Here is a 26,410-nt window from a genome sequence, read left to right on the forward strand (position 1 = left end):
TCTAGGCGTCTTCCCACCAAATCCATTTGATGCTCCGCCGTCTTGCTTGAAAAGTTCCTTTCGTCGTTTAACACCAAGAGCGGAGAGTGGCTTTAACCTCACTTGAGAACTTAATCCAACTGATATCCCTGCTGCTGCTTCTTTAGTGTGATCATCACGGGCTACGAAACTATATACTTGTGGTTCTTTATTATCTTGTTCAATGAATTTTTTCCATTGTTGACTGCCAAGGGAAGCAGGAGCAGAAATTGGACTCAACATTGCTCCAGAACCATTTTGAGATGATACAGAACCATTTCCTTCGCACTTTTCAGTTCTGTGCATATCTGTGCAATCAGCAGACTTCTCCTTTCGGACTTCAGTAGTAGTAAACGAAGAAGTATCATATCTTCCGTCCTTCTCAAATGTGCAGTTCTTAGCAGCACCAGGATCTTGACAACGCGTTCCCAAAAGACCTTTGTTAGTATCTCTTGTATTGAACAGACCAGTGGAGGCTTTGAAGAAGTCCAGTTTCAGAGGAAAATCTTCTTCTTTCGGTGAGCTGTAGAAATTATGGCTATCATGAGATCCAGTAGCGACGGTTGGTTTATCGCAGGGTTGAATTTCTACATCCTCTCCTGATGCTTCTGCACTTTTCACTAATGACAGTTCTACCCTGCCATCAGCCTCAACTTCAGAATCGACAGGCTGTGTCGTTGACTGAGTCTACTGTTTGCATTTTTAGTTTTTTGTTTTCTCGTTCTCTCAGCGATGCAGCAGGAAGCAAGCAGGATGGGCGAGCACAAATCCTGCGAGGATCACGCACAGAAACATCAATGGACATATACCAATGACAATAGCTACTAATGTGACATCATGCAGAAAATCAGCATACAGCAATACTTGAGCAATACATCCAGAGAAGGGCAAAGCATTAGCATCAAACATCCCTGGTATTTAACAAAGCCATTGGGAAGTACAAGAACTTGCTAACGTAACTAGCTCGTGTTTACAATATCCAATCACCTCCCGTGATAAACGCAGACGAAAATTTATTCAATTATATTGAAATTTGAAGCCCAGAGCTGTAATTTAAGGCCCCCATGGTTTCTGAGCAACAATAACATGTGCGGGTGTAAAGAAAAAGGAGATAACATGGTGGAGGCAACCGTTCTGAAGCACTCGATTGACTTGACTTCTCCAGCTAAAGAATGAAAAAAAAAGTACCTGCTGTATAAGAGCATATATGCTCCCTGTGAAAGGACCTCATCCAAGCCCACGGTTGAAACCTGATAAGGAGCCAAAAGTTACAAATAATGCAAGCGTAAACATATGTCTGATAATTCACTGGATCTACTAGAATGTTATGTGAGCAATAATCATGATGTCCATTGAACATTATTAAAGTATCATCATATCCCTCAGGGTACTACGGGTTTCTGAAAGATCAACTAGCTTTTAGTAGCACTGTACAAACTTAAACAGGCTCAATTAAAACTAATAAGATTAACATTCATATGACCTTTCTAGAAAACCATTGCCTCAGTTAGGGTACTCTCAATATCTATTTTATTCATCACTATACTAGCATACGTACTATACTAGAAAATCATAGTTTAGTGTTGCTGACTCTCATAAACTAAAATCAAATAAAAATTAAATAGTGGAGAAACTGAAATATGACGAGATTCTGTGAAATACAAAACTATACATAACTCCAGAAATACTTCGTGTGTTTAAGTTGAAGGGTTGGATGGATGCATTTATGCACGTAGAGAAGTCAGCGTTGGTACCTTATCATCATCAATCCTGTACCAACTTCCACCAAAATCCTTAACATAGCAGATGTAGTGGCCAAAATTATGGTGTATGTCCACATGAACAATTACGGCATATAGCTTGTAAAGATCATTCCCATCTTCCAATTCACTCATATAAGAGCGAAGATCCAGCTTCTCTGGGAAAGTAACCCTCTTGTTAAGTTTATTAAATCCTCCACTCTGATCAAAACAATTAGGAGACTCTGTTATGAAAGATAGAGAACAGCCAAAATAAATCTCGCAATCCATTGTGGACAAAATATTTGCGGAAAACTTTTGATAAACATTGGGGTTTGGGAAACTCAAAGGGCATAGAGGTGCAGACCTGAAATCTTTTTAAGGCAATTGTAAGAATGTTGGGTGCCTGTAGAATAGCAAGGCGCTTCTGTGCCATGACATAAGCACTGCAACTGCACAGACAATCTTATTATAATTCGTCAAAGCAGCATAAAATTACAAAAAGTCCTGAACATAGCAGATGTAGTGGCCAAACAGTAGTGCAATTGAATCTATCTAAATTTGCCGCAGAAGTGCAAACAGTCTCTGTCAAGTCTGGTTTTTCTTTTGTTCCTCATTAAATAAAATTGTATCTCTCATTCTTATTTGATCCCTAATCAAATATTCCTCTTTTATCTGATTATTTATTTACTACAAGCAGAAAGAAAAACAATAAACCAAAGGACTCTCATGTGTCGGAAACAGATTTGCATTGTGCAGTTCATTCAGCGATTGTTCTAACAAATTGTGTATATGTAAAACCACAGGTCCACAGCAATCAACCTTGTCATGTGTACAAATTTAAATTTAAGTAACTGAAGTTAAAATTAAATTGTCTACCACTTGGTTAGATCATAGGTTAGTTTAGCAAGATTAATCAGCAGTATATAATGTACAAATGCTGCAAATGGAACACTTACCAATCACATTTATACATATTATCTCCGTGTAGCCACTCTTCGGCAGTGAATTGATCCAAACACTGCACCAAAGACTCAGCATCCCCATGGATTTCAACAGTTAAATCCATCATGTGATCAAATCGGTTTGATACATTATTGCATTTGCTGCATATAACCTGAAGGGGAAAGTGAAAAATAAAACAAGATGGGGAGGAGGTATATAGCTAAAAGAATGCGAAAACAGGAAGTCAGATTATGACTATTCTAAGTGCAAATTGGTGAAGAATATTATAGCCAAATAAGCAAAACAGGAATCAGTTATCACAGTGCTACTCATAAAGCTAAAGTTCCACCATGTGAGCACTCCAGAGATGTAATATCTCACTAATACAGGATTGTGATGGATATCCTTTATCTATGCAGAAGAATGCAAATTACACAACTGAAAATAGCAATTGAATCATGCAGGCTACCTGAGACTGAAGGCAACCTCCGAATATATGTTGGACAAAGCTCGTCTCTTGATACCTAGGATGAGAAGTCTTTTCTCCACCAAATTCATCGAGGAAAATAGATTGCATTTTATCAATTGCAAACCTGGCAATACAAAATCCACTTGAATCAGTAATTGTATACCAGAGAGATAAAATCACATTGCAAATATGTCCCCAAAATTGTATAACAGGTGAAAAGAACAAGTCAATAAAAACCAAAAAATATAATTAAATAAATAAATAATATGATAATGACCTCAAGAACTCATGGGCATCCTCCTGCTGCCCACACTCAAGATTACCACCAATAAAATTCAATCGTGAAAGAATGTTAATAGGAATGAATGCAGTATGACTCCAGCTAGCCCTTTCCACATGAGTTTGAAAATCACACAGGAAGCACCATTTATCCATCCGACCTGGCAACAGAAGGAATGGTCAATAGTACAACAGTATATACTAAAGTACAAACATGAGTTATTGAATTCTGTATGATGGACTCAGACAGATTGATATGATCAAGTCAATTACATTCTAGCTTGTGGCCTTTCTCCAAGATGTAGGCAGCAAGTGGACGGGTGTATGTAAGACACTGAAGAACCACATTAGCGAAGCAGCTGCAGAAAAGCAAGACAGATCAAACGAGCTGACATATTTTAGATGAGCAAGAAATGAAGTGCGTTATAAAAACTTCACTTACCTGTTTCCACCATTTATAAGTCCACAAGGAGGATAGCCTGGCTTCTCCCAATTGAAAAATTCTATGAATTCTTCGTATGGGAACAAAATCTGAAAATCAAGGACAACCTAATGTCAGAATATAACTCATTGTCACTGGTAATCAGTTGGTAAAATAGAATTGGAATACCTCATTTGACTGCTCGTTAATCTCTGAACTTTCAACAGAAGAAAGTAGTGAAACTTTCCTTCCCGTCAATGCATATGGTGATTTTGTACGAGTGCACTTTGTCTCGCGCTCAACGTTCCAGTGAGAACTTTGACAGCTTGCAGAGCTATAATTTCAAAAGCATAGTGAATGTTAGCCAAGTAGTACGAGCATTAGTAGGAACCCACAGAGGCATCTTGCTTACACAGTGGAATGCCTATTAAAATTCTTATGTTCCGGGAAGATGAGATATGCAAATCAGACATGATAAAACACACAAGCATGCACACACTCTTATATGTTGGCATTATGCTATCCAAGTCACATAGTCCAAGAGGTTTCACATTTATTAGCATATTAACAGAATTTAACAATCAATAAATGAAAATAAGAAACCATATTCAAATAGGAAAAGAAAAAAAACGAACTGCCTATTTAAGAGATAATTGAAAGCATTGATCTCACAAAGTTAGAAGGACTGTGATATGACCATAAGACGAACCAATGGCATGGATAGGTTTGATTTATTCAAATCAAACCATGAATACCACATTATGAATTTGCCATACTATAATATTATTGTTCATCACGAGATCAACAACCAGAGTGTCACCATATATTCTATCATCAACTCAAATACAGTAAAACAGGACGAGTCAATATTATTACATAATCCTACCACACTAGCACATGGCTGCCAAAATATGTATTTATTGCATAATGCGCATAAGACATACGTCCTCGAAAATGAAGAACAGCTCAATCATAATTCATAACAATCTCCTATTGCTTTCTGACCACTTGTTCTACAGTATACATTCGCCAAAGAAAAGAGAAATCAACTAGCAGCAGATGCAACGCAAGATGCAATTCAAATAACATAATCTCATCACATTAATCCACATTCAGCTCTACATCTTATATAAAACTTCTAACTATGCACCAAATACCAATGCAGATGCTGATACACCTAAAAGGCTAAAACCCTCAACCTATGCACAAAAAACTGAACCTAAAAGTAGTTTTAAATTAATACAGAGCGGGAAAATCTATAACAGTAAATTCACTTGCGCATAAATACAAACAGAAAAACGGAAAAACAGAACAACTATGAGTAGCGTCACGTGCTATACCAGTACTCAACCATCTCGTCGCCGGCGAAGCGTCTCCCCATGGTAATGCCGCAAAAAGCGCAGCAGTCAACAACCTTGGCGGCTCCGCCGACTGCCGCCTCCATCATCCCTTCGTTACTGCGATCCGGCGAAGAACCGATATTGGAGGCAACTGCCAAAACTAAAGACGAAGTGCTCCGAACGAAATTGAGAAACCTTGCCACCATCGCCGCCGCTGTCTCCGCCGCAGCAGACACCGTGAATTGCAGCAACCAATCGAAGTCTACAGCCGCATGCATCTACAGCTTATGATTTCGTCCTACTATTGATTTGATATATGAAACTTTTTTTTCGATCAATAATGCACACAACTAAGTTTACAGCTCTGGATTTGAACAATCTTATCAATTGTGAATCAAAAAAGGTGGAATTCTGGGTTTGTATTTCGTTCGCGTTTGGGTTTCTATAAAGTTTTCCTTATGTGCAAATTGGCGGTTAATATACATAGCAATTTGATTGTAGTTGAAATTCTATTAAGAATTAATATCTTCAGCTGTAAGAAACAGTTAAATAGAAAAAGACTAAAGAGAATAATATTTAAGCATAACTGAATTCAATGTTGATATGACTCATATGAGCAATTGATGGGTTGGGCCTATGGGTTGGTATGGGTTCACTTCCACTACATGGCCGAAGAGGTAATTGACGACGTTACGCCCAAATAATATGGAATTTTACCTAATTTAATCTCTAATTTTTTTAATTAATCAACATTATTATTTTTTAAGTATTTTTTTTCTGATATATCAAATCTCTCCATAAAATAAAAATTTATGTGTTTCTAAAAATATACTCTCGCCTTCCCATTGTTGTCCCAACTTTTGGACACAAAAATTAAGAATAATGTGTAAATGGATTAAATGCGGTAGAACTCACACCTTTTGAATGATTAAGAATAATGATATATTTTCAAAAGACAAGCGTATCCTTTGTGAATTTGTATTTCATTTGACCATTTGTATTCAGATACATAATCTGATTAATAGCTTCAGGGGAAATTTCGACGAACTCAAAAATCTCACCCATTGCTCGTAGGAACGAAATCAGCAGAATACGACACGAGAATCGCCACTCAATTTCAAAAGGAACGCGAGTCGGATTGGAATCGACAATCAGGAGTTCATAGCCATGGCTTCAACACATTAGGAAAACCTCCCCAATATGTACTTGTGATTAAGGTTTGCCTGTTGTCATTCTGAAAAGTACATATTTGATGCGTGATTCCCTGAATTTTTCTATGTGAATTGAATGTGTTTATATGTACTTCTAACTAGGGTTTGCCTATTATCGAGGGCTGAAAATGCATATTTGAGGTGTGATTCTCTGATTTTTTTTGCGTGCGACTAGGGGTTGTCTGTTACTAGAAGATGAACATACATGATGGCGGTGTTGTTACTTGTTCTTTTTTATGCGAATTTGATTTGGTCATGTGTATCAGCGATTGGGGGTTTGCCCATTGTTGTTCTAGAAAATGTATATTATGATTCCTTGATTCTTTTTTATGCGATTTGAGTTTGTTTAGGTGTTATTGCGTCAGGGATTTGCATATTGTCAGTAGTGCATATTCGAAGTATGACTTATTGAATTTTCTGTATGAATTGTATTTGAGTATTTGTTATGTGTTATATGCGTTTGCAATTTTTTTTATCTTGCCAAACACTTACCAAAATTTCGTGTTCATTGACAAGGCGTTGAGACGGGAAGCAACGAAATTGTTCAAAATCGAGCCAACAAAATTGAAAAGACACGTGGTCCGTGGTCCTTGAAAGAGGCGACAGTACTGCTGGCCTCGTTGAAGGAACTAGTGGCACAGGGATCGAAATCGAATAACAGTTTCAGGGCTGGATTCCTCATCAAACTCAAAGACGCTTTAAAGAAAGAGTTCCCGGGAACAGTCTTGAAGGCGATGCCATATATCAACTTGAAGATTGACACGTGGAAGAAAAACTACTACTCTTCGACAACTATGTTGTCCCGAAGTGGAATTGGTTTGAACGTAAAAGGTCATCACATGATAGACTACAACATCGAGTAATGGGAACAAATTGTGAAGGTGATTATGACCTTTGTTTTTTTAAGAAGTTGCTTGCTATATATATATGTATGTGTGTGTGTGTATTCTTACCCACCGCTTTCATTAGTTGTAGTGAGATAGCAACGCACAACTCATGTGGTACAAGAGCTGGCCTTTGTTTGACGCCTGTAAGAAGATCTTTGGCAAGGATAGGGCGATCAGAGATATGCGAAAGACTTTACGGATTTTATCAATATCATGTCGCAGGGTGATAATTCGGCTCAAAGTATGAATGCTAGTGATGGTGGTTACAATGTACCATGCGATGAGGAATTTTTCAAACGACGCAGCAGAGGACATTGTGTGTCAAAGCCAGAAAGGTCGTGGTGCAAATGTTCAGGGTACGAGCATGAAACACAAGCAATATGATGAGCTTGAATGAGGTACGAATTGTTGGTTGAAATCGGCTGGAATACTAATAAGAGATTGGAGAATATCGCTAACAAAATCGGCTATGAGTTTGATCTTGGGAAGGCGGGGACGGAGATGCACGAGACATTGAGTACCACCTCGGGCTTTTCCTTAGATGATAAGTTTGAGGTTTACGAGATACTCGCGGATAAGGATGAACGACTTGAGCTCTTCATGGGTCTCCGGGAGGAAGCAAGACCGCTGTATTTGATGTGCATACTCCAAACAAGGGGCAAGTAGATATCTACGGTTTGATGTTCCAGTTGTTGGCAAGCGATCTTTTGTGGCATTTTTTTGGGGGGGGGGTGGGGGATTATGGTTGTGGCTTTTAAAGTATATTAATCCTCTTTGTATTTGTCGAATTTTATGATATGACACTTTATAATATGTAGTAATTAATGGATGCCAACCAAAAATTTATGGAACACACGTCTTTTGCGGAATATGTGTCGTAAAGAAGAAAATATTTGTGGAACACACGCATTTTGAGAAACATTATTTCAGTTTACTGCACAGATGAAAGCAAAAAATGGTGGTACAACTTGTTGCCGGTGTACTTGTTGCGACACTCACCTCTCCAAAACCAAATGAGGTCGTCATTGTAATAAAATAAATGACAAATCAAATAAAGAAATCAATTTTATTAATAAAAGACTTAATAAAGTTAACTTATAAGTAGCTTACCCATTCCAAATTCTTTCTCTTGTTCCGTTTCAGTAACATCTTCTTCATCATTCATGAACAATGAGCTTGATCTCAACCAATCTGAAGAGCAAATCAGGGCCTCAACCATTTTTGGACTCAATGAGCTTCTAAATTGTTCTAGAACACGACCTCTTATGTTAAATGCGAACTCAGAAGCCGCGGTGGATATAGGAATAGCTAAAATATCTCTAGCTATTTTTTTTATGCAATATCTAGCCATTTTTGATAGAATAAAATAGCGCACATCGTTATTCAGCCACCACTGTAAAATGTCAAAAGTGTCCATCACATCATCGTCATCCACTTCATTTTTTATCCCCATATCCTCAACGTGTTGCTTCTCAGAAAAATAGATTGTCATCTCTAAGATATCATCACCTTCTAGTTATCCAACACTATATCGTGTTAAACTAGCACATGAACCTTGAGGACATTTGGAGCGAGGGTGCCATTGACGATGGCCTACACTAGAAGTGGCATGTGAGTGAGTTGCAAATGATTTAGCTCGTGGAGGCTAGGTAAAGTGGGAGCAGCCTACTTTTTATACAACTCGAACAATTCATCCATCGAACATCTCACTATTATCACCAATTCAATGCCCCGAGCAACTTCATAAACTTTCTTCAAGCACATTTCCATGTGCTTCATCTTCTGTCATGGATCCAATAGTGCAGCCATATAAAGAATCTTGTTCAATTTAGGATTTAAATCCTCTGCCTCCAACCAATATTTTCCAACTTTAAGTTTCATCTTCATCGTCATGGCTGCAATTTCAACATCCTGACTCTTTTCCAATTCACAAATAATCTCAAACAAGTCACACATTTTTGAAAAAAACAAATGTGATGTGACATAAGAGGTTCGTGACAAGAGAAGTATCAAGTCATAGAAAGTCTTCAAGTACTCCATCATTTTTCCCACATTGACCCAATCTTCATCTTGAGGCGGTTCTAGGGGCTCTTTATTGAACTTGTTTTACATCATATAATTCACAAAGATAGGATTCATCGTTTCCCGAAATCTAAAAGCTTGCTCAAACGGCTCAGCCGACTTTAGCATCAAATAGGTGGAGCCACCTTGTTGGCACATCTAAGCTCAATGACTTCTCGCAGACGATGTTGAACGCTTTGCAAGGCGAATTCATCGCTTCTCTTCGGGGAAGCTTTAACCACTTTACAGCCTCCCGAATTCGCATCACTGAGATGCCTATTTATTCTAATCCATCCTTCACAACTAAATTTATTATGTGTGCACACATATGAAGATACTTGCCGCCCAAAACATCGGTTTTCCATATGTTAAGAATGTCCCTAATGTATCGAGCAACCCCATCATTCGATGTTGCATTGTCCATCAACTTAATATGTTCTTTAAATCCCACTCATTGAGCACCTCAACAATCAATTGCCTAACATCTTCCCCTTTGTGACTGCAAATCTTATGAAAAGTTATAATCTTCTTGTGCAGGTTTCAGTATCATTTCCTATAAAATGAGGTGTAACACAAATAAAATTTGTGTTATTGATTGCAATCCAATAATCAATGGTGATAGATACTCTGCCCATGCCTTTATTCGTGAAATACCCCTTCAAATCACTTTTCTTCTCGGCAAATAGCTTCACAACATCCTCTCTAATCGTTTGTCTGCTTGAAATTTTAAAATTAGGACAAACACGAGCAAGAAATTTCCTAAATCTCTCTCGTTTTATAAATCGGAATGAAAGTTCATCTAGAATTATCATCTCACACAAAGCCAACCTGCTCTTATTTTGGTTAAATTTCCAAGTTGATAACGCCCTGTTTCGTCGTGTTTATGCCATTGTCTATTATTAGTTTAGTCATATTTTATTGTAAAAGTTGTGTAGAGTAGTGGTGATTTCGTGTTAATTCGAGCTTAATGGTTAATTGTGATGCTTTAGGTGTTAAATGAAGAATGTCGATGTTAAAGCATTTGGAGATTGTGAAGAAAGCTCACAACGACGCAAAAGAGAGTGTTTAAAACATGCTAACCATGGCTCACAATGAATCGGGGATGATTAGAAGAAGATTGAGAAGAGAAGGCAGTGAGCCGTGGCGCACTAGCCAACCGGGTTGACTGCTTGAAGGAAAATGGGCAGAATGTGAAGTGAGCCGCGGCGCACTAGTCAACCGGGCTGACCCTGACAGTTTTCTAACGGGATTTCTCATAAGATTGGCGGTTTTTAGAGATTCAAATACACTTTTTTCACTTAGGACTTCCATCCTTTTCCCTTTTTGAAGCAAGAACAATAGGAGAACTTTAGTTTTTCATTTTATTTCACTTTCTTTACGCATTGGAACGGATTTGCACTTTGAATTTCGTAATTATTTCTTTATCTTTCTTCTTAGTTTTAATTCCATGGTTTACTTTTCTCCTACTTTGAATTCTACAGCATGATGAACTAATTTCCATAATCTAGGGTTGGAGATTCAATTGGGTTTAATTGATTTGCTTGTGATGTATTGATGCACTTTATCCGATTCAATTGTTTGATATTTTATTTAGCAATTGATCACTGCTTGATTGTGTTTGCAACGTGTGAGATCGAGAGAAGAACTCGTTGCTTGACCGTGGTTGAATTGGAATTAGACTTAATCGGAAACGTATAGTCTAATAATTGATGAATTCATGTGATTTAATTAGCGTAGACTCATACTTGAATGTGAAAACTATGGTTTGAGCACCTACGTTAGGAAAATTTTGTGAGTTTATTAATTGTGCATGATCTTCACTTGTTTATTGATTTCCCGAGAAAATGATCCATCGCCCTAGAATCTTTAATCCTTGAATTTCCGTTTGTTTATTACTTTGAATTTATTTCTCGTTGTTTTAGTTACTTTACTTGATCACTTGAAAACTGGTTAGAATGTTTAGGTGTTTTTATTTTTACGTGTTTAACACATAGATAATTAGCCCTGTTAAGTCTTTCTCGAGGAATACGACTTGGGTCAACTAGTCACTCTACGATTGACCTCGTTCTCTTGCGAGCAATCTAAAGAGTACACTTTAGGTTGAACAAAATTTTGGCGCCGTTGATGGGGAAGGCTTTAGGCTTAGTATTTGTGTGTTATTTTATTTTCTGTGTTTTGTTTTATTTTATTTTCCTTCTTTCTGCAGGTGTTTTTGATCCGTTTCTTTGTTTGGTGATAGATTTTTATGCAGGGTCGACGAAGCCTTAAAAGGAAGTTGACTCCTGAAATTGATTATATACACCAAACACGGGAATTGTTAGCAAATCTGGAGGAAGAAGAAGATCAGTCATTTAGTGACGATAGCCTTGAAGCAAGTACTGAAGTTTTGGAAGAGACTCAAAACTCCACAACTCAACCAGCAGGGATGGCAGCAGTAAATCAAAGGAGTATGAGGGATTTTGCTCGTCCAGTGGTTGAACCGGAAACCTCAAGTATAGTTCTTGGTGATGTAGCTAAGAATTATGTGCTCAAGCCTATGCATTTTAGCCAGCTACCTTCTTTCTATGGAATGCCTTCAGAAGATGCATTGAACTTCATCAGAGAGTTCTATTCTGTGGTTACTGATTTTCCTCCACAAGGACTCAACACGGATCAATTGAAGATGAAGTGTTTTCCATACACTTTGAAGGACAAAGCTAAGGTGTGGTTCATGTCTCTTGAACCAAATTCTCTACGGAATTGGGATGCTGTTTACGAGAAATTCATGGCTAAGTACTACTCCAACCAGAAAACTCAAGAATTGAGAGCACAAATTGTCACATTTGCTCAAAATTCTGGTGAGACTTTTCATGAGGCATGGGATCGATTTCGGAGTCTTCAGCGACAATGTCCACATCATCATCTACCACCTGCATTGCTTAATCAGTTTTTCTATGATGGTTTGGCTCAAAACTTTCAATACATGGTGGATAACGCTGCAGGAGGAGATATTGGTAATAGGACAGCCGAAGAGGTCAATAACATATTTGAGACGATGGCCTCGAATTCTCAACAAAAGAGTGATAGAGGAGGAAGGAGGGCAGCCGTCAATGAAGCTACGCCAAGCTATGATGTTACAAGGCAACTTGCCGAGTTGACTAGGCAAGTGGAACTTTTGAGGGTGAAAGACTCTAAATCTCCACAAGTGATGTCAGTCGAGACTTGTGGGATTTGTGGAGAATCTGGACATGGAGCAAATTTATGCCCGAAAATGGGAGAGCCTATATTTGAGGATGAGGCACAAGTTAATGCTTTGCAAGGTTTTCAACCTCGTCCTAAACTAGACCCATTTGCTCCAACGTACAATCCGGGGTGGAGGAATCATCCAAACTTCTCTTGGAGACAAAATCAAGGTCAAGGTCCGAGTCAGAATGCTCAGAATTTTCAGCAGCCACAACAACCAAATCAGCCACAGTATCAACAGCAACAACCGGGATTCTATCGACAACAGCAGTATCCCAACCAACAAGCTCCACCAAAGAAGCCTTCATTGGAAGATTCACTGAACGCATTCATCCAGTCAACTAACCAAAGATTTGAGTCCGTTGAAGCTTCAATAAAAAGAATCGAGACTCAAGTTGGACAGATTGCAGGAACTGTAGGAAAGCTAGATCAGCAGAACACCAGGGACAAGTTGCCGAGCCATTCTGAACAGGCTCATGCTATTTCTATTCTTAGAAGTGGCAAAGTGGTTGATAACAAGGTAGAATATCCACATGGTGATGAATCAAGTTCTCAAGAGGCAGAATCAAGCAAGTCAGAAGAAAATAATGAGGATGCAAAGAAAGAAGAGGAGAAGAAGGATAATGGGCTTCACAAAGCTGCTAATCCTTACACACCACCTATACCTTTTCTTAGCCGACTAAGAAATGCAAAGCAAGATCAGCAGTTTAATGACTTTTATAAGCTGCTATCAAAAGTAAATGTGAATTTGCCTCTACTTGATGTGATTCGGAATGTTCCGGCGTATGTAAAGTTCTTCAAAGAACTAGCATCGAAGAAAAGAAGATTCGCCGATGATGAGAAGATTGTGGTGTCTGAAGTGGCAAGTGCAATATTGCAGCATCAACTTCCACCAAAGCAGCGAGATCCAGGAAGCTTTGTTATCAAAATTGCTTTGGGGAACGGGAAAGAGGCGTCTGGTATGTTGGATTTGGGAGCAGGTATTAATCTAATGCCATTTTCTATATTGAGCAACTTGAATTAGGGGATCTTAAACCTACTCGTTTGTGCTTGCAATTAGCTGATAGGTCTGTTCGTTATCCTAAAGGGATAGTCGAAGATATATTAGTTAAAGTTGGTGGTTTAATTATTCCCGTTGATTTTGTTGTCTTGGATGTGGGGGATGTGAAAGAGAATGGAAAAGAGCATACCTTGTTGTTAGGTAGGCCGTTTATGGCAACAACCAACACGTTAATTGATGTTAAGAATGGAACTTTAAAAATGACTGTGTTGGGGGAGACCGTGTCTTTTTCTGTTCGAGATAATAGTGCTATACCTGCTACATCTTTTATGGAAAATTGTTCTTTCGTTGATGCTATTGATGCCGCGGTTGAGATGGTATTTTTGCAGGCGAATAGCCTTGATAGTGTACTTACAGATTCGGAGGCTATGGAGGATGAAGAATTACTCCTTGAAGAAAGTATTGGAGTGATGGAAATTCTTGGGCTTGGAACTCAAAAAGAACTTGCTCAGCCTAAATTAGAGCTTAAGGAGTTGCCAAAACACCTTAAGCATGTCTTTCTGGAGGAAGATGAGCAAAAGCCCGTGATTATTTTCGCTGAGCTCAATGAGGAGGAAGAAGAAGAGTTAGTGAAAGTTTTGAAGAGAAACAAAAGAGCAATAGGCTGGAGCTTATCTGACATTCGAGGAATTAGTCCTACTACGTGCATGCACCGGATCATACTCGAGGAAGGAGCAAAACCTGTTCGTGATGCACAGAGAAGGCTAAATCCAAATCTTGTGGAAGTGGTCAAGAAAGAGATTTTCAAGCTTCTTGCTGAAGGAATCATCTATCCGGTGGCTGATAGTGAATGGGTCAGCCCGATACATGTGGTGCCAAAGAAAGGGGGTATCACCGTGGTGGAGAATGATAAAGGAGAGTTGGTCCCTACACGAGTCACCACTGGGTGGCGAATGTGCATTGATTATAGGAAATTAAATGCAGCCACGAAAAAAGACCATTTTCCGTTACCGTTTATTGATCAAATGTTAGATAAGTTAGCTGGGCATAAGTTTTATTGTTTTCTTGATGGATTGTCTGGATATTATCAGGTGGCTATTGCTCCAGAAGATCAGGCGAAGACAACTTTCACGAGTCCTTTCGGAACTTACGCCTGCAGAAAAATGCCCTTTGGATTATGCAATGCACCTGGGACGTTTCAAAGGTGTATGCTTTCTATCTTTACTGACATGATTGGAGACTTTATTGAGATTTTTATGGATGATTTTTCAGTTTTTGGGTCTTCATTTCATGATTGTTTGAATAAACTTGAGCGTGTTCTTGAAAGATGCATTGAAAGTAACCTCACATTGTCATGGGAAAAGAGTCACTTTATGGTAACAAGTGGAATTGTACTTGGACATGTTGTCTCAAGTGAGGGGATTGCAGTAGATAAGGCTAAAGTGGATGTTATTGAAAAATTACCTCCACCGGTTAATGTGAAGTGTGTTAGAAGTTTTTTGGGTCATGCGGGTTTTTACCGTAGATTCATTAAAGATTTTTCTAAAATTAGCCAGCCTTTATGTCGATTGCTAGCTCAGGATGTTCCTTTTGAGTTTGATGAAAAATGTTTACTTGCATTTAATACTCTTAAGGAAAAGTTAATTTCTGCTCCTGTTGTTATAGCCCCCGATTGGTCTTTACCATTTGAGATAATGTGTGATGCTTCAAATTCTGCTGTTGGAGCTGTCTTAGGACAACGAGTTGACAAGATGTTGCGTGTAATATATTATGCAAGTTTGACACTAAATTCTGCTCAAGTGAATTACACGACAACAGAAAAAGAGCTTCTTGCAGTTGTTTTCTCATTGGATAAGTTTAGATCTTACATTCTAGGGTCTAAAGTTATAGTTCATAGTGATCATGCAGCTCTTAGATACTTGTTGACTAAGTCCCAAGCTAAGCCTCGTTTGATTAGATGGATTTTGCTTTTACAAGAGTTTGATGTCGAGATTAAAGATAGGAAAGGTAGTGAGAATGTTGTTGCAGATCATTTATCTCGTCTTCCTCTTGTTGATTATGATGAAGCATTACATGAGCATGGAATGATTTCTGATTCTTTTCCATTTGAGAATGCTTGTGAGATAGGTGCTATTCCATGGTTTGCTGACATTGTAAATTTTCTTGCTTGTGGAAAAATGCGCCCTGACCTTTCTTCTCAGCAGAAGAAGAGATTTTTGGCAAATTGCAGGTTTTACTTTTGGGATGATCCCTATCTTTTCCGCCTTGGTAAAGATGAGGTGATTAGACGTTGTATTCCTGATGAAGACATACAAGATGTGTTGGCATTTTGCCACGAAGCTCATTGTGGAGGTCACTTCGGGGGTCGCAAGACGGCTTTTAAGGTACTTCAGTGTGGATTGTATTGGCCCTCTTTATTTAAGGATGCCCATAATTTTTGTCTTGCATGTGATAAGTGTCAAAGAGTTGGGAATATTGGTAGAAGAAATGAGATGCCTCTTAATAATAATTTGGTTGTTGAAGTCTTTGATGTGTGGGGTATCGATTTTATGGGACCATTTCCCAAGTCATCTGGATATGAGTATATTCTTCTTGCTGTAGATTACGTGTCTAAGTGGGTTGAGGCAATCCCCACACGGACATGTGATGCTAATGTCGTTATCAAGTTTGTGCAGGATCATATTCTTTGCAGGTTTGGATTTCCTCGTGCTATTATTAGTGATGGGGGAAAACATTTTTGCAATAAACTCTTTGAGAAGTTGATGAGAAAGAACGGCATTACGCATAAGGTGGCTACTCCTTATCATCCCCAAACTTCAGGGCAAGCTGAGACGAGCAATAAGCAAATTAAGGGGATTTTGGAGAAGACGGTTAAGCCATCGAGGAAAGATTGGTCAACCAAACTTGGAGATGCATTGTGGGCGTATCGTACCGCCTACAAAAGTGTGTTGGGAATGAGTCCTTACCGGCTTGTTTTTGGAAAAACGTGTCATCTCCCGGTTGAAGTGGATCATAGAGCTTATTGGGCTATTAAGTCGGTCAATTTTGACTTGCTTAATGCAGGAAAAGAACGAGCTTTGCAAATTTCGGAGCTCGATGAGTTGAGGAATGAGGCGTATGACAACGCTAAGATTTACAAGGATAAGGTGAAGAAGCTCCATGATCGAAACATTGTGAGGAAGGAGTTACGCCCTGGAATGAAGGTTCTTCTATTTAATTCTCGATTGAGATTATTTCCGGGTAAGCTACGGTCACGTTGGAGTGGACCATTTGAGATTGAAGAAGTTTTTCCATATGGGGTGGTTAAATTATTCAATCCGTGGAAGCAAGAGTCGTTTCAAGTCAATGGTCATAGGGTGAAGCCGTACATTGAAGGAGGAATTCGTCCAAAAGGAGTCGAGTCCATTGTACTCGATGATGTGATCTATGATTGAGCATGAAATGGTCGAGCTAACGACATTAAATAAAGCGCTATGTGGGAGGCAACCCACAATTTAATTGCTTTGTTTATTTGCTTAAGTTTTAGTTTAGTTTTATGTTGTCTTGCTTCATAGTGATTTGATGGAGTTTATTATTTTTGTGGTTGCAGGAAGGGGTTTCTATGAAGTTTTATTGGTTTGGAAAGGAGATGAAGTTGATGGAATTAAAGTTGGCAAATTCGAAATTTGGAATTATTTCAGAGCGAGCCTCGGCTCGCAGCCAGCCTGGTTGGCGCAATATCTCAATTTTGGGCAGAACGCAGAGTGCGCCGGGGGGCACTAGTGAACCTGGCTGACTCGCGTTTAAGCAAAAATGAGGTGATCCGAGCAGAACGCAGTGTGCGCCGGGGATGGCTAGTCAGCCCGGCTGACTTGAAAAAAAAAAAAAAAAAGAAGGAAAAATCATAAAAAAATCGTAAAAAAAAAGGGTGGAGCCCTAATTCAAAATCTGCAACTCCCTCCTTGTTTCATCTCCAGCCGCCTCCCATCTCCAGTCACTTTCACCATCATTTTCCGACCAGCACCGGCCATTTTCACTGCCGGAATCCGCGCGCCGTCGACCTCTGCGCGACTCAGCAGCCGCACCGCGTCACCTCACGTCATCAGTGTTGAAAGTAAATCTACAGAAGTCAAGATTAGCAAGCAGCAAAAGTCAGAAAGAGAAGCAGCGTGCCTTTATTTATCTGTCAAAGATTTACCACGGATCCCTTAATCATAGGGATCCTGGTAAGACTTTAATATTATGTAATACATTATAAAAGATGATAGAATTCTTCAGAAATAAGTAGTAATACAACATCAAGCAATACAATAACAATCATTTACTTCTCTTTATCTTTCTCTATGCATTATGATAATACCATGTTTTAACATGGTATCAGAGCAGGTTCAATCCTAGGAACTCAGAAACAAATCATCATCGTTCATAATCCCAAACCAAAACCTTTCTTAGCCAATTCACCAAATCAAGGCAGCCTCTGTTCTTCATTTCCTAAAAAAAAAAATGTCAGGAGAGATTGAAACCATAAACCAAACAGATTCAAATAACCCAAATCCAAACAGAATCCACAGAATGGGTCGAAGAGACCCAAATCCAATCAACTGCAATGAAGAAGGGATTAATAAGCACCGAAAATTAATCGGAAATTGCCGATTATTTCAGTTCATCCCTGGATTAGATGGCAGATATGATAAACTTTGTCGGGACATTCTCAAGAAAGTTCCCGTTCCCGTTCCCTCAGTCAAGTCCGCGTTCTCAAAAGTGAGAAGGGAGGCCGCCCGACTACAAATCTTGCAGCCGGCGACCAACCGCGCCAACATCGACGCCTCATCATCGGGAGGGGTCGGAGCCGGACTCACCGCCACCCACCGCCCTACTCAGCGGCCTGAGGTCCGACCGCCACACACCGCCGCCGGCAGAGGCAACCCACCAGAGTGGTGGGAAAATAATTCCAAGGTTGTGAAAGGGAAAATGGCGGACGGAAGTGGAGGAAATTCGGAACAGATCGGAGCAACACCGACTGGATCGGCGGTGGCCGAGAACCGATCGGCGTGGGCCGCAAGAGTGGCGGCCATGGCTGTCGACCGACTGGCAGCCTCTGGAACGTGGGGCACGAGGGAGATATCGGCGGCTGGAAATCAGTCGCCGCTGACCGTGGGGGCGGCGGCACCGGCCGTGGACCGAGCACCTGTGGATCGTCCGGCAGAGGCTGCAGGACCAAAGATTGGAGGAGGCCAAGTTCTCCGGCATCGGCGCTTTCGGCGTCGGCCCCCTGGATCTGAGCGATCTGACAGCGGAGCAGCTGGGGCTCATCGACCAGCTGCAGCGGAGCACGGTGGCGGAAGAGCGGAGGATATCGGAGAAAGTGGCGAAGCAGCAGGAGAGTGTGGCGGGTTTGGAGACGTCACGAAGCTCCAGACCGGAGCAGCGGCGGTGGCCGTGGACCGGTCGTCTCCGGCTGGGCAGAATGGAGGCAGCGGGCGTGAGGGGGAGGCGGCTGGTGTGGTTTGGGGAGAATTAAAAGCAGGTATAGGGTTTGGTGTTTTCACACCAAACCCTCCATCTTTTCCTTATTATCATAAAAGACCCCATTTTATGCCAACTAACCCCCCAAGTTCCGAGATATTACAAAAGCCACCCCTTGATTCTAATGAATTGCAGAAATTACCCCATGTTATGCAAAAAGACCCACCTACTCTTATTAAATATCAGAATAGCCCCCATTTGCAGCCTAGTCCCTCGAAATTTAGGGATTTATATAGTATACCCCATTTTATGCAAAACCAACCCCAAAAAATGCATAATCATGATATTGACCCTAAAAGGCCTTCAAACTTTTCCGCTGTGTACCAGATGTCAGGTAATAATAGGGATAGAGATAAAGGGTGGATTTTTGATTGTGGAGCCACTGATACAATGACTTTTGATAAAACTGATATTATTAAGTCATCAACATCACATCGTACGCATGTTCAGACTGCAAATGGTGATTTGACTCGTGTTAAAGGAGCCGGAACTATAGAAATTTCCCCTACTTTACGTCTCTCAAATTGTCTTTATGTCCCGTCTCTTTCACACAAACTCTTATCTATTAGCCATGTTACAAAAGAACTCAATTGTACCATGATAATGCATCCCCACTTCTGTTTGCTTCAGGATATCAGGACGGGGGAGATTATTGGGCGTGGCACTGAGCGGGATGGATTGTACTATGTGGATGAGATAGCTCAACAAGGCAAGGTGATGCTGGCTCACGGAACTGCTGACCGGGAAGCCTGGCTTTGGCACCGTCGGTTAGGGCATCCATCCATGGGGTATCTTAAGCTTTTATTTCCTAAATTAATAAAAAATGATGAGAATTTATCTTGTGAAACTTGTGTTTTAGCTAAAAGCCACCGAAAATCTTTTAAGCCTAATGACACACAAGTAAACTCCATATTTTCTCTTGTTCATTCTGATGTTTGGGGTCCTTCACCCGTGGTAGGGGGACAAGGTTTTAAATATTTTCTGTTATTTATTGATGATTGCACTAGGATGACATGGGTATATTTTTTAAAACACAAATCTGAAGTTTTTGAAAAATTTACTCATTTCCATACTATGGTTCAAACTCAGTTTCAGAAAAACATCCAAACCCTTAGAACTGATAATGGGGGGGAATTTGTTAATAATTCCATGAAAATATTTTGTCAAACAAAAGGGATTATTCATCAAACTACTTGCCCCCACACTCCTGAACAAAACGGAGTTGTCGAAAGAAAAAACCGAATTTTACTTGAAATGACTCGTTCTATGATGATTGAGTCTCATGTTCCCTCCTCGTTTTGGCCCGAGGCCGTGAAAACCTCGGCTTACCTTATTAACCGTCTCCCTACTAGGACTCTTAAACTTCAAACACCATTACAGAAATTGTCTACTCTGGCCTCCATACCTCTTGCCCTTACACTTCAACCACGGGTCTTTGGGTGCTCTATTTTCGTTCACATTCCTAAACATGAACGCACCAAACTCTCTCCTTGTGTAGTCAAGTGTGTGTTTGTAGGATATGGAGTTAATCAAAAAGGATATAGGTGTTACAATTCCAAAACCCGTCAAATAATCACCACCATGAACTGTGATTTCCTTGAAACTGAGTATTTTTACGATAACCACCTTACCAGTCAGGGGGAGAGTGAGAGTGAGATCGACTTGTTAAGTTGGTTACCAATGCCAGTCTCGGAAGCATATCCAACAGAAAAAGTTAACCTAGCCACCGACCTTACTTCATTCACATCTGAGCAATCCAATCCACCGCCGCCCCAAATATCTTCTTCGCCACTGATATCTGAGGTAAGAAATTCTGAACCTATTACTATGATTTCGGGTTCTACTGATCCTGTTTCTCAAGTGGTTCAAGAAGAAGAACAGGAAGTACAGGAGGAGCATGCCATGAGTGCAGACAAGGAGAGATATGTGTTACCCCCTAGAAGTACTCGAGGAATTCCTCCTAAACGTTATTCACCAGAAAAGTTTGGGAAGAACTCTCGGTATTCTATTGGGGGTATCGCCAAAGGGAACTTGTCCAAAACTGCCGCTGCCTATGAAGTAGCTTTGTATGACGAAGAAATCCCAAAGAATGCGGAACAGGCCTTAAAGATCCCACATTGGAGAGATGCCATGAAGAAAGAAATAAGTGCACTGAATCGAAACCATACATGGGAGAAGTGTAGACTACCAAAGGGGAAGAAAACTGTAGGATGCAGATGGGTCTTCACAATCAAAAGGAGACCAGATGGATCTATTGAGCGTTACAAAGCTCGATTGGTCGCAAAAGGATACACACAGATGTATGGAATCGACTATGAGGAGACCTTCTCACCTGTTGCAAAGATGAACACTGTCAGAGTGCTCCTCTCAATTGCTGCTAATAAGGACTGGGATCTTCATCAGTTCGATGTTACAAATGCTTTCCTACATGGAGAGCTTGAAGAAGAGAGAGAAGTCTACATGGAGGTGCCTCAAGGCTTTTCAGGAGATTTTGGAGAGGGTGAAGTTTGCAAGTTGAAGAAAACCTTATATGGGCTCAAGCAGTCTCCCAGAGCTTGGTTTGGAAGATTCACCGCAGCCATGAAGAAGTTTGGGTACCAGCAAAGCAACTCAGATCACACCTTATTCTTAAAGAAACGAGGTGATCTAATCTCTTGTTTGGTCATTTATGTTGATGACATGATTATAACAGGGGATGACACAGAGGAGATTCAAAAGTTGAAAGAAAGCTTGTTCAAAGAGTTCGAAATGAAGGACTTAGGAAAACTAAAATACTTCCTCAGAATTGAAGTTCTCAGATCAAAGAAGGGGATCTTCATCAACCAGAAGAAGTATACTCTAGATCTCCTAGCTGAAACTGGGATGCTAGATTGCAAGCCAGCAGAAACTCCTATTATCGTAAATCATGGGCTACAAATTGTGGAAGGAGCTCAGTTAGCCGATCGAGGACAATATCAGCGTCTGGTAGGGAAACTTATCTATCTTTCCCATACTCGACCTGACATTGCTTATGCTGTTGGTGTTGTTAGTCAATTCATGCACCAACCACAGGCTGACCACATGGAAGCTGCGCTCAGAATTGTGAGATATTTGAAGAAGACTTTTGACTATGGAGTGCTGTTCAAAAAGGCTAGACACCTTGAGATACAAGCTTATACCGATGCTGACTGGGCAGGAAATCCAAATGACAGAAAGTCAACAGCTGGATACTTTGCATCTGTGGGAGGAAATCTTGTCTCATGGAGAAGCAAGAAACAAAAGGTGGTTGCACTCTCAAGTGCAGAATCAGAATTCAGAGGAATCAAGAGTGGGTTAACCGAAGTCCTTTGGCTAAGAAGATTGTTGATGGAATTAGGCCTTCACCCAACAAAGACGTGCCAAATGTACTGCGACAACAAGGCTGCCATCAGCATATCTGAGAACCCAGTTCAACATGATAGAACTAAACATGTCGAAGTGGATAGGCACTTTATCAAGGAGAAGATTGAGGAAAAGATTGTGGAGCTCCCGTTTGTGAGGTCCGAAGATCAGCTCGCTGATATCTTAACCAAGGCTGTGGACTTCAAAAGTTTTTCAGAAGTTCTTTCCAAGTTGAGTATCGGAAATCCCGTCACTCAACTTGAGGGGGAGTGTTGAAAGTAAATCTACAGAAGTCAAGATTAGCAAGCAGCAAAAGTCAGAAAGAGAAGCAGCGTGCCTTTATTTATCTGTCAAAGATTTACCACGGATCCCTTAATCATAGGGATCCTGGTAAGACTTTAATATTATGTAATACATTATAAAAGATGATAGAATTCTTCAGAAATAAGTAGTAATACAACATCAAGCAATACAATAACAATCATTTGCTTCTCTTTATCTTTCTCTATGCATTATGATAATACCATGTTTTAACAATCAGCCCCTCACAACTCACCGCCCCTTTCCACCGTCGCCTACTGTCAGTTCCTCACCACCGGACGCCTCTCCACCGTCATCCATCTCTCTCATCTTGAATTCACGCGCCGTCGACGATAGAGCCGCCGTCGCCGCTGCCGCTGCTCAGCGCCGGTCTCTGCGTGAATCAGTCGGCTGAAAAAGGCGCAGCCTTGAGTTCTCCAGTCGCCACCGCCTACCTCCGGCCATTATCAGTTGCTCGCCATCGTTCCTTTTCACCGTCTGTCTTCAAACGGTCTCTTTTCCGCTCCCGTCTCCGACCAGCTCAGCCACCCAGTGCGTCGCCAGATTCAGACGCCGAGTCCACGCACAGCGCGACTTTTCTCCGGCCAGAGAGCGGCCATCTTTGCTCGCCGTTTGCACTTCCGATCTGCTGCTCCTGTTTCGGCTTCAATCCAGCCGCCGTCAGCAATCCAACACTAACACTTGAAGTGTTTTTCACTCTTGTAGCCACCATTCCTATTTGTCCATCATTAGCTCAGTCATGGGACGAACGAAGACAAGACCCGGCACTACTTCTAGAGCTCCGATTGAGCAACCCGAACCTATGGACGAAGATGCTACACCGCAAGATATCCGTGAAGAATTCCATGCACCTTTTGCTATCTTCAATGATGACGAAGGTAATTGTTATTTGCAGTTGAAAAAGAAAAAAATCTCTTGTCCACGATATCTTGATTGGTGGTTGTTGGGAATCTTGGGAGTAGATAAGAAAATGGATGAGTATTTGGGATATTTGGGATTGAGTACATATGCTCATATGAAGGATTTGGTTGGCTTTGAGCCTTTGTGTTTTGAGTTTTTCTCAACTTTGACATTTGATGAGAACATGAAATTTTTCACTTGTCGAATGCTTGGGAATGAGGTCAAAATAACATTGAAGTTGATGAAAGACGTGTTTGGTTTTCCACTTAGTGGGACACGTTCTAGACCGAAAAACTTTAAGTTGAAGGAGGCGTGGCTTGATTTATCTGGGTGTGATAATTGGAATGCGTCGGGTGTATCCAGTAGTTTCATCAAGGATCCGGCACTAGCTTTTGTGCATAAATTTCTTGCCTACAATGTTTCAGGGAAAGATCAAGGAAATAAAGTTAATGCCAATGAAGTTTTCTTGTTGTCGAGTGCAAAGCGGAAGGAGAAAATTTGTCCTATATACTTCATTTGGTCTCAGCTTGATCTTATTAAGCGTCGGAGTGCTTTCCATGTTTCTTTGACTCCAATCATAACATGTTTAGCGATTCATTTCAAGCTTATTCCAAGCGGCGCAGAATTTGTTCCGGGGCAAGATTCAATTGATTTTCGGTTCATTGATGACAAAGAGCTTATGAGGGGAAATTTCATCAAGGATAGGCACACTATTGTTCCCCATCATAAACGGCACTGCGTCATCGAGTATTCGAATGCTAAAGCTGCCGCAGGCATTGCACAAGGCGCTGGTCCATCTTCTCATTCAGACGACGAGGACGAGGAAGCTGAGGCGGAGCCCACTGCTTCACCCGAGCTAGCCCTCACATACCCTGATGCACCACTCACACAACACCATTTTGATGCATCTATGACTGCTTTTCAATCTCATTTTGACAATGTCATTGGTGATTTTCGCAGAGTCCTGTTAGCGCGTTTGGATACTCAGGATCAGAGGATATCTGCGTTGGAGACTAGCTGGGATTCTTGGACCCAGCGTTATCCCCATCCACCACCCGCGGGCGATCAATGAATCACATCGTTGCCGGCTCATCGATTTTCAGGGAAGTTTCGTTTTTCTCCTTTTCACTACTTCATTGCACTTGAGCATTAAGGACATTGCTCAGTTTTAGTGTGGGGGGGTCGTTGTTTCTCATGTGAATTGATGAGTTTGCGTGTGTTGTGATTTTTGTTTTGTTTTGTTGAAATGTGTCAGTATTTGTGAATCCCTGCATTAATTTAGTTTTGCATAGTAGAGGCTTGATTTAAGTTAGTTTGTTTTTGGTTGAGTCGGCTAGATTTGAGTTGAACCTTTGGAATTCATTGTTGATTGTGACTTAACTGAGATGAGATCATTTTTATACTTGTTGCTGTGGGGCAAGTTTATGAAATATGATTGAGGTGATTTGTCCGGCTGAAATTTGAAGGAGTGTTATCATTGCAGTTGCTTAAATACTTGTCTCTAGTTCAGAAGTGTTCCATCTTGTACGAATTGATTTGGTTGTAGTTCATTCTTGAAATTTTGTACTTGTTGGAATTTGAGGAGTTGTTTAAAAAAAAAAAAAAAAGAAATAGAAAAAGAAAGAAAAGAATGAAAAGAAAAAAAAAGAAAAAAAAAGTTTGAGAGTTTGGGAATAAGAGGGATGTTCCTCATTTAGTTTTTCGTTATTGTTGAATAAATGTAAAGAGACTTGTTGATAAAAGCAGCTGCATTAGGTAACTCACTTCTTATGGGGGGCTGGGTCTGATTCGATTGATTATCTCATAAACGAGTAACATGCTTCGGGTTAATTGTGATTTTCATTGATGTTGGGAAATGGTTGACCATGGTTCTGAAGAGGATATGATGTCTATGTTGAGTTAACCGGAAATGAAGTCTCTTAAGTTCAAACTCTACTACGTAGAACTAGATTTTTGCTTGAGGACAAGCAAATGCTTAGTATGGGGGGATTTGTTTCGTCGTGTTTATGCCATTGTCTATTATTAGTTTAGTCATATTTTATTGTAAAAGTTGTGTAGAGTAGTGGTGATTTCGTGTTAATTCGAGCTTAATGGTTAATTGTGATGCTTTAGGTGTTAAATGAAGAATGTCGATGTTAAAGCATTTGGAGATTGTGAAGAAAGCTCACAACGACGCAAAAGAGAGTGTTTAAAACATGCTAACCATGGCTCACAATGAATCGGGGATGATTAGAAGAAGATTGAGAAGAGAAGGCAGTGAGCCGTGGCGCACTAGCCAACCGGGTTGACTGCTTGAAGGAAAATGGGCAGAATGTGAAGTGAGCCGCGGCGCACTAGTCAACCGGGCTGACCCTGACAGTTTTCTGACGGGATTTCTCATAAGATTGGCGGTTTTTAGAGATTCAAATACACTTTTTTCACTTAGGACTTCCATCCTTTTCCCTTTTTGAAGCAAGAACAATAGGAGAACTTTAGTTTTTCATTTTATTTCACTTTCTTTACGCATTGGAACGGATTTGCACTTTGAATTTCGTAATTATTTCTTTATCTTTCTTCTTAGTTTTAATTCCATGGTTTACTTTTCTCCTACTTTGAATTCTACAGCATGATGAACTAATTTCCATAATCTAGGGTTGGAGATTCAATTGGGTTTAATTGATTTGCTTGTGATGTATTGATGCACTTTATCCGATTCAATTGTTTGATATTTTATTTAGCAATTGATCACTGCT

At 40.3% G+C, this 26,410-nt stretch overlaps 3 protein-coding genes and 1 non-coding gene across 5 annotated transcripts in view; 1 reads left to right on the forward strand and 3 right to left on the reverse strand.

Annotated features, from left to right (window-relative positions):
• Window positions 1–26,410, reverse strand: part of LOC130987205 (uncharacterized) — a 698,101-nt gene that overhangs the window by 628,089 nt on the left and 43,602 nt on the right. The window lies entirely within an intron of this gene.
• Window positions 652–5,673, reverse strand: LOC130987179 (ubiquitin carboxyl-terminal hydrolase 18). The gene is made up of 11 exons (XM_057910826.1): window positions 5,212–5,673; window positions 4,061–4,205; window positions 3,893–3,981; window positions 3,724–3,809; window positions 3,449–3,611; window positions 3,172–3,295; window positions 2,717–2,874; window positions 2,125–2,209; window positions 1,773–1,979; window positions 1,207–1,268; window positions 652–788 (listed from the first exon to the last, which is right to left on the reverse strand). The coding sequence occupies exons 1-11, from the start codon at window positions 5,487–5,489 to the stop codon at window positions 674–676; spliced, it is 1,512 nt and encodes a 503-aa protein (XP_057766809.1). The 5' UTR covers window positions 5,490–5,673; the 3' UTR covers window positions 652–673.
• Window positions 12,168–12,274, reverse strand: LOC130987287 (small nucleolar RNA R71). The gene has a single exon (XR_009089676.1). It is a non-coding gene; the product is annotated as a small nucleolar RNA R71 (small nucleolar RNA).
• On the forward strand, window positions 23,000–26,225 carry LOC130987208 (uncharacterized). The gene is made up of 2 exons (XM_057910856.1): window positions 23,000–23,656; window positions 24,104–26,225. Exons 1-2 carry the CDS (start codon window positions 23,518–23,520, stop codon window positions 24,748–24,750), a joined length of 786 nt encoding a protein of 261 aa, XP_057766839.1. The 5' UTR covers window positions 23,000–23,517; the 3' UTR covers window positions 24,751–26,225.

The sequence above is a fragment of the Salvia miltiorrhiza genome, chromosome 5 (genome assembly GCF_028751815.1).
Source record: "Salvia miltiorrhiza cultivar Shanhuang (shh) chromosome 5, IMPLAD_Smil_shh, whole genome shotgun sequence".
NCBI classification, from domain to species: Eukaryota; Viridiplantae; Streptophyta; class Magnoliopsida; order Lamiales; family Lamiaceae; genus Salvia; species Salvia miltiorrhiza.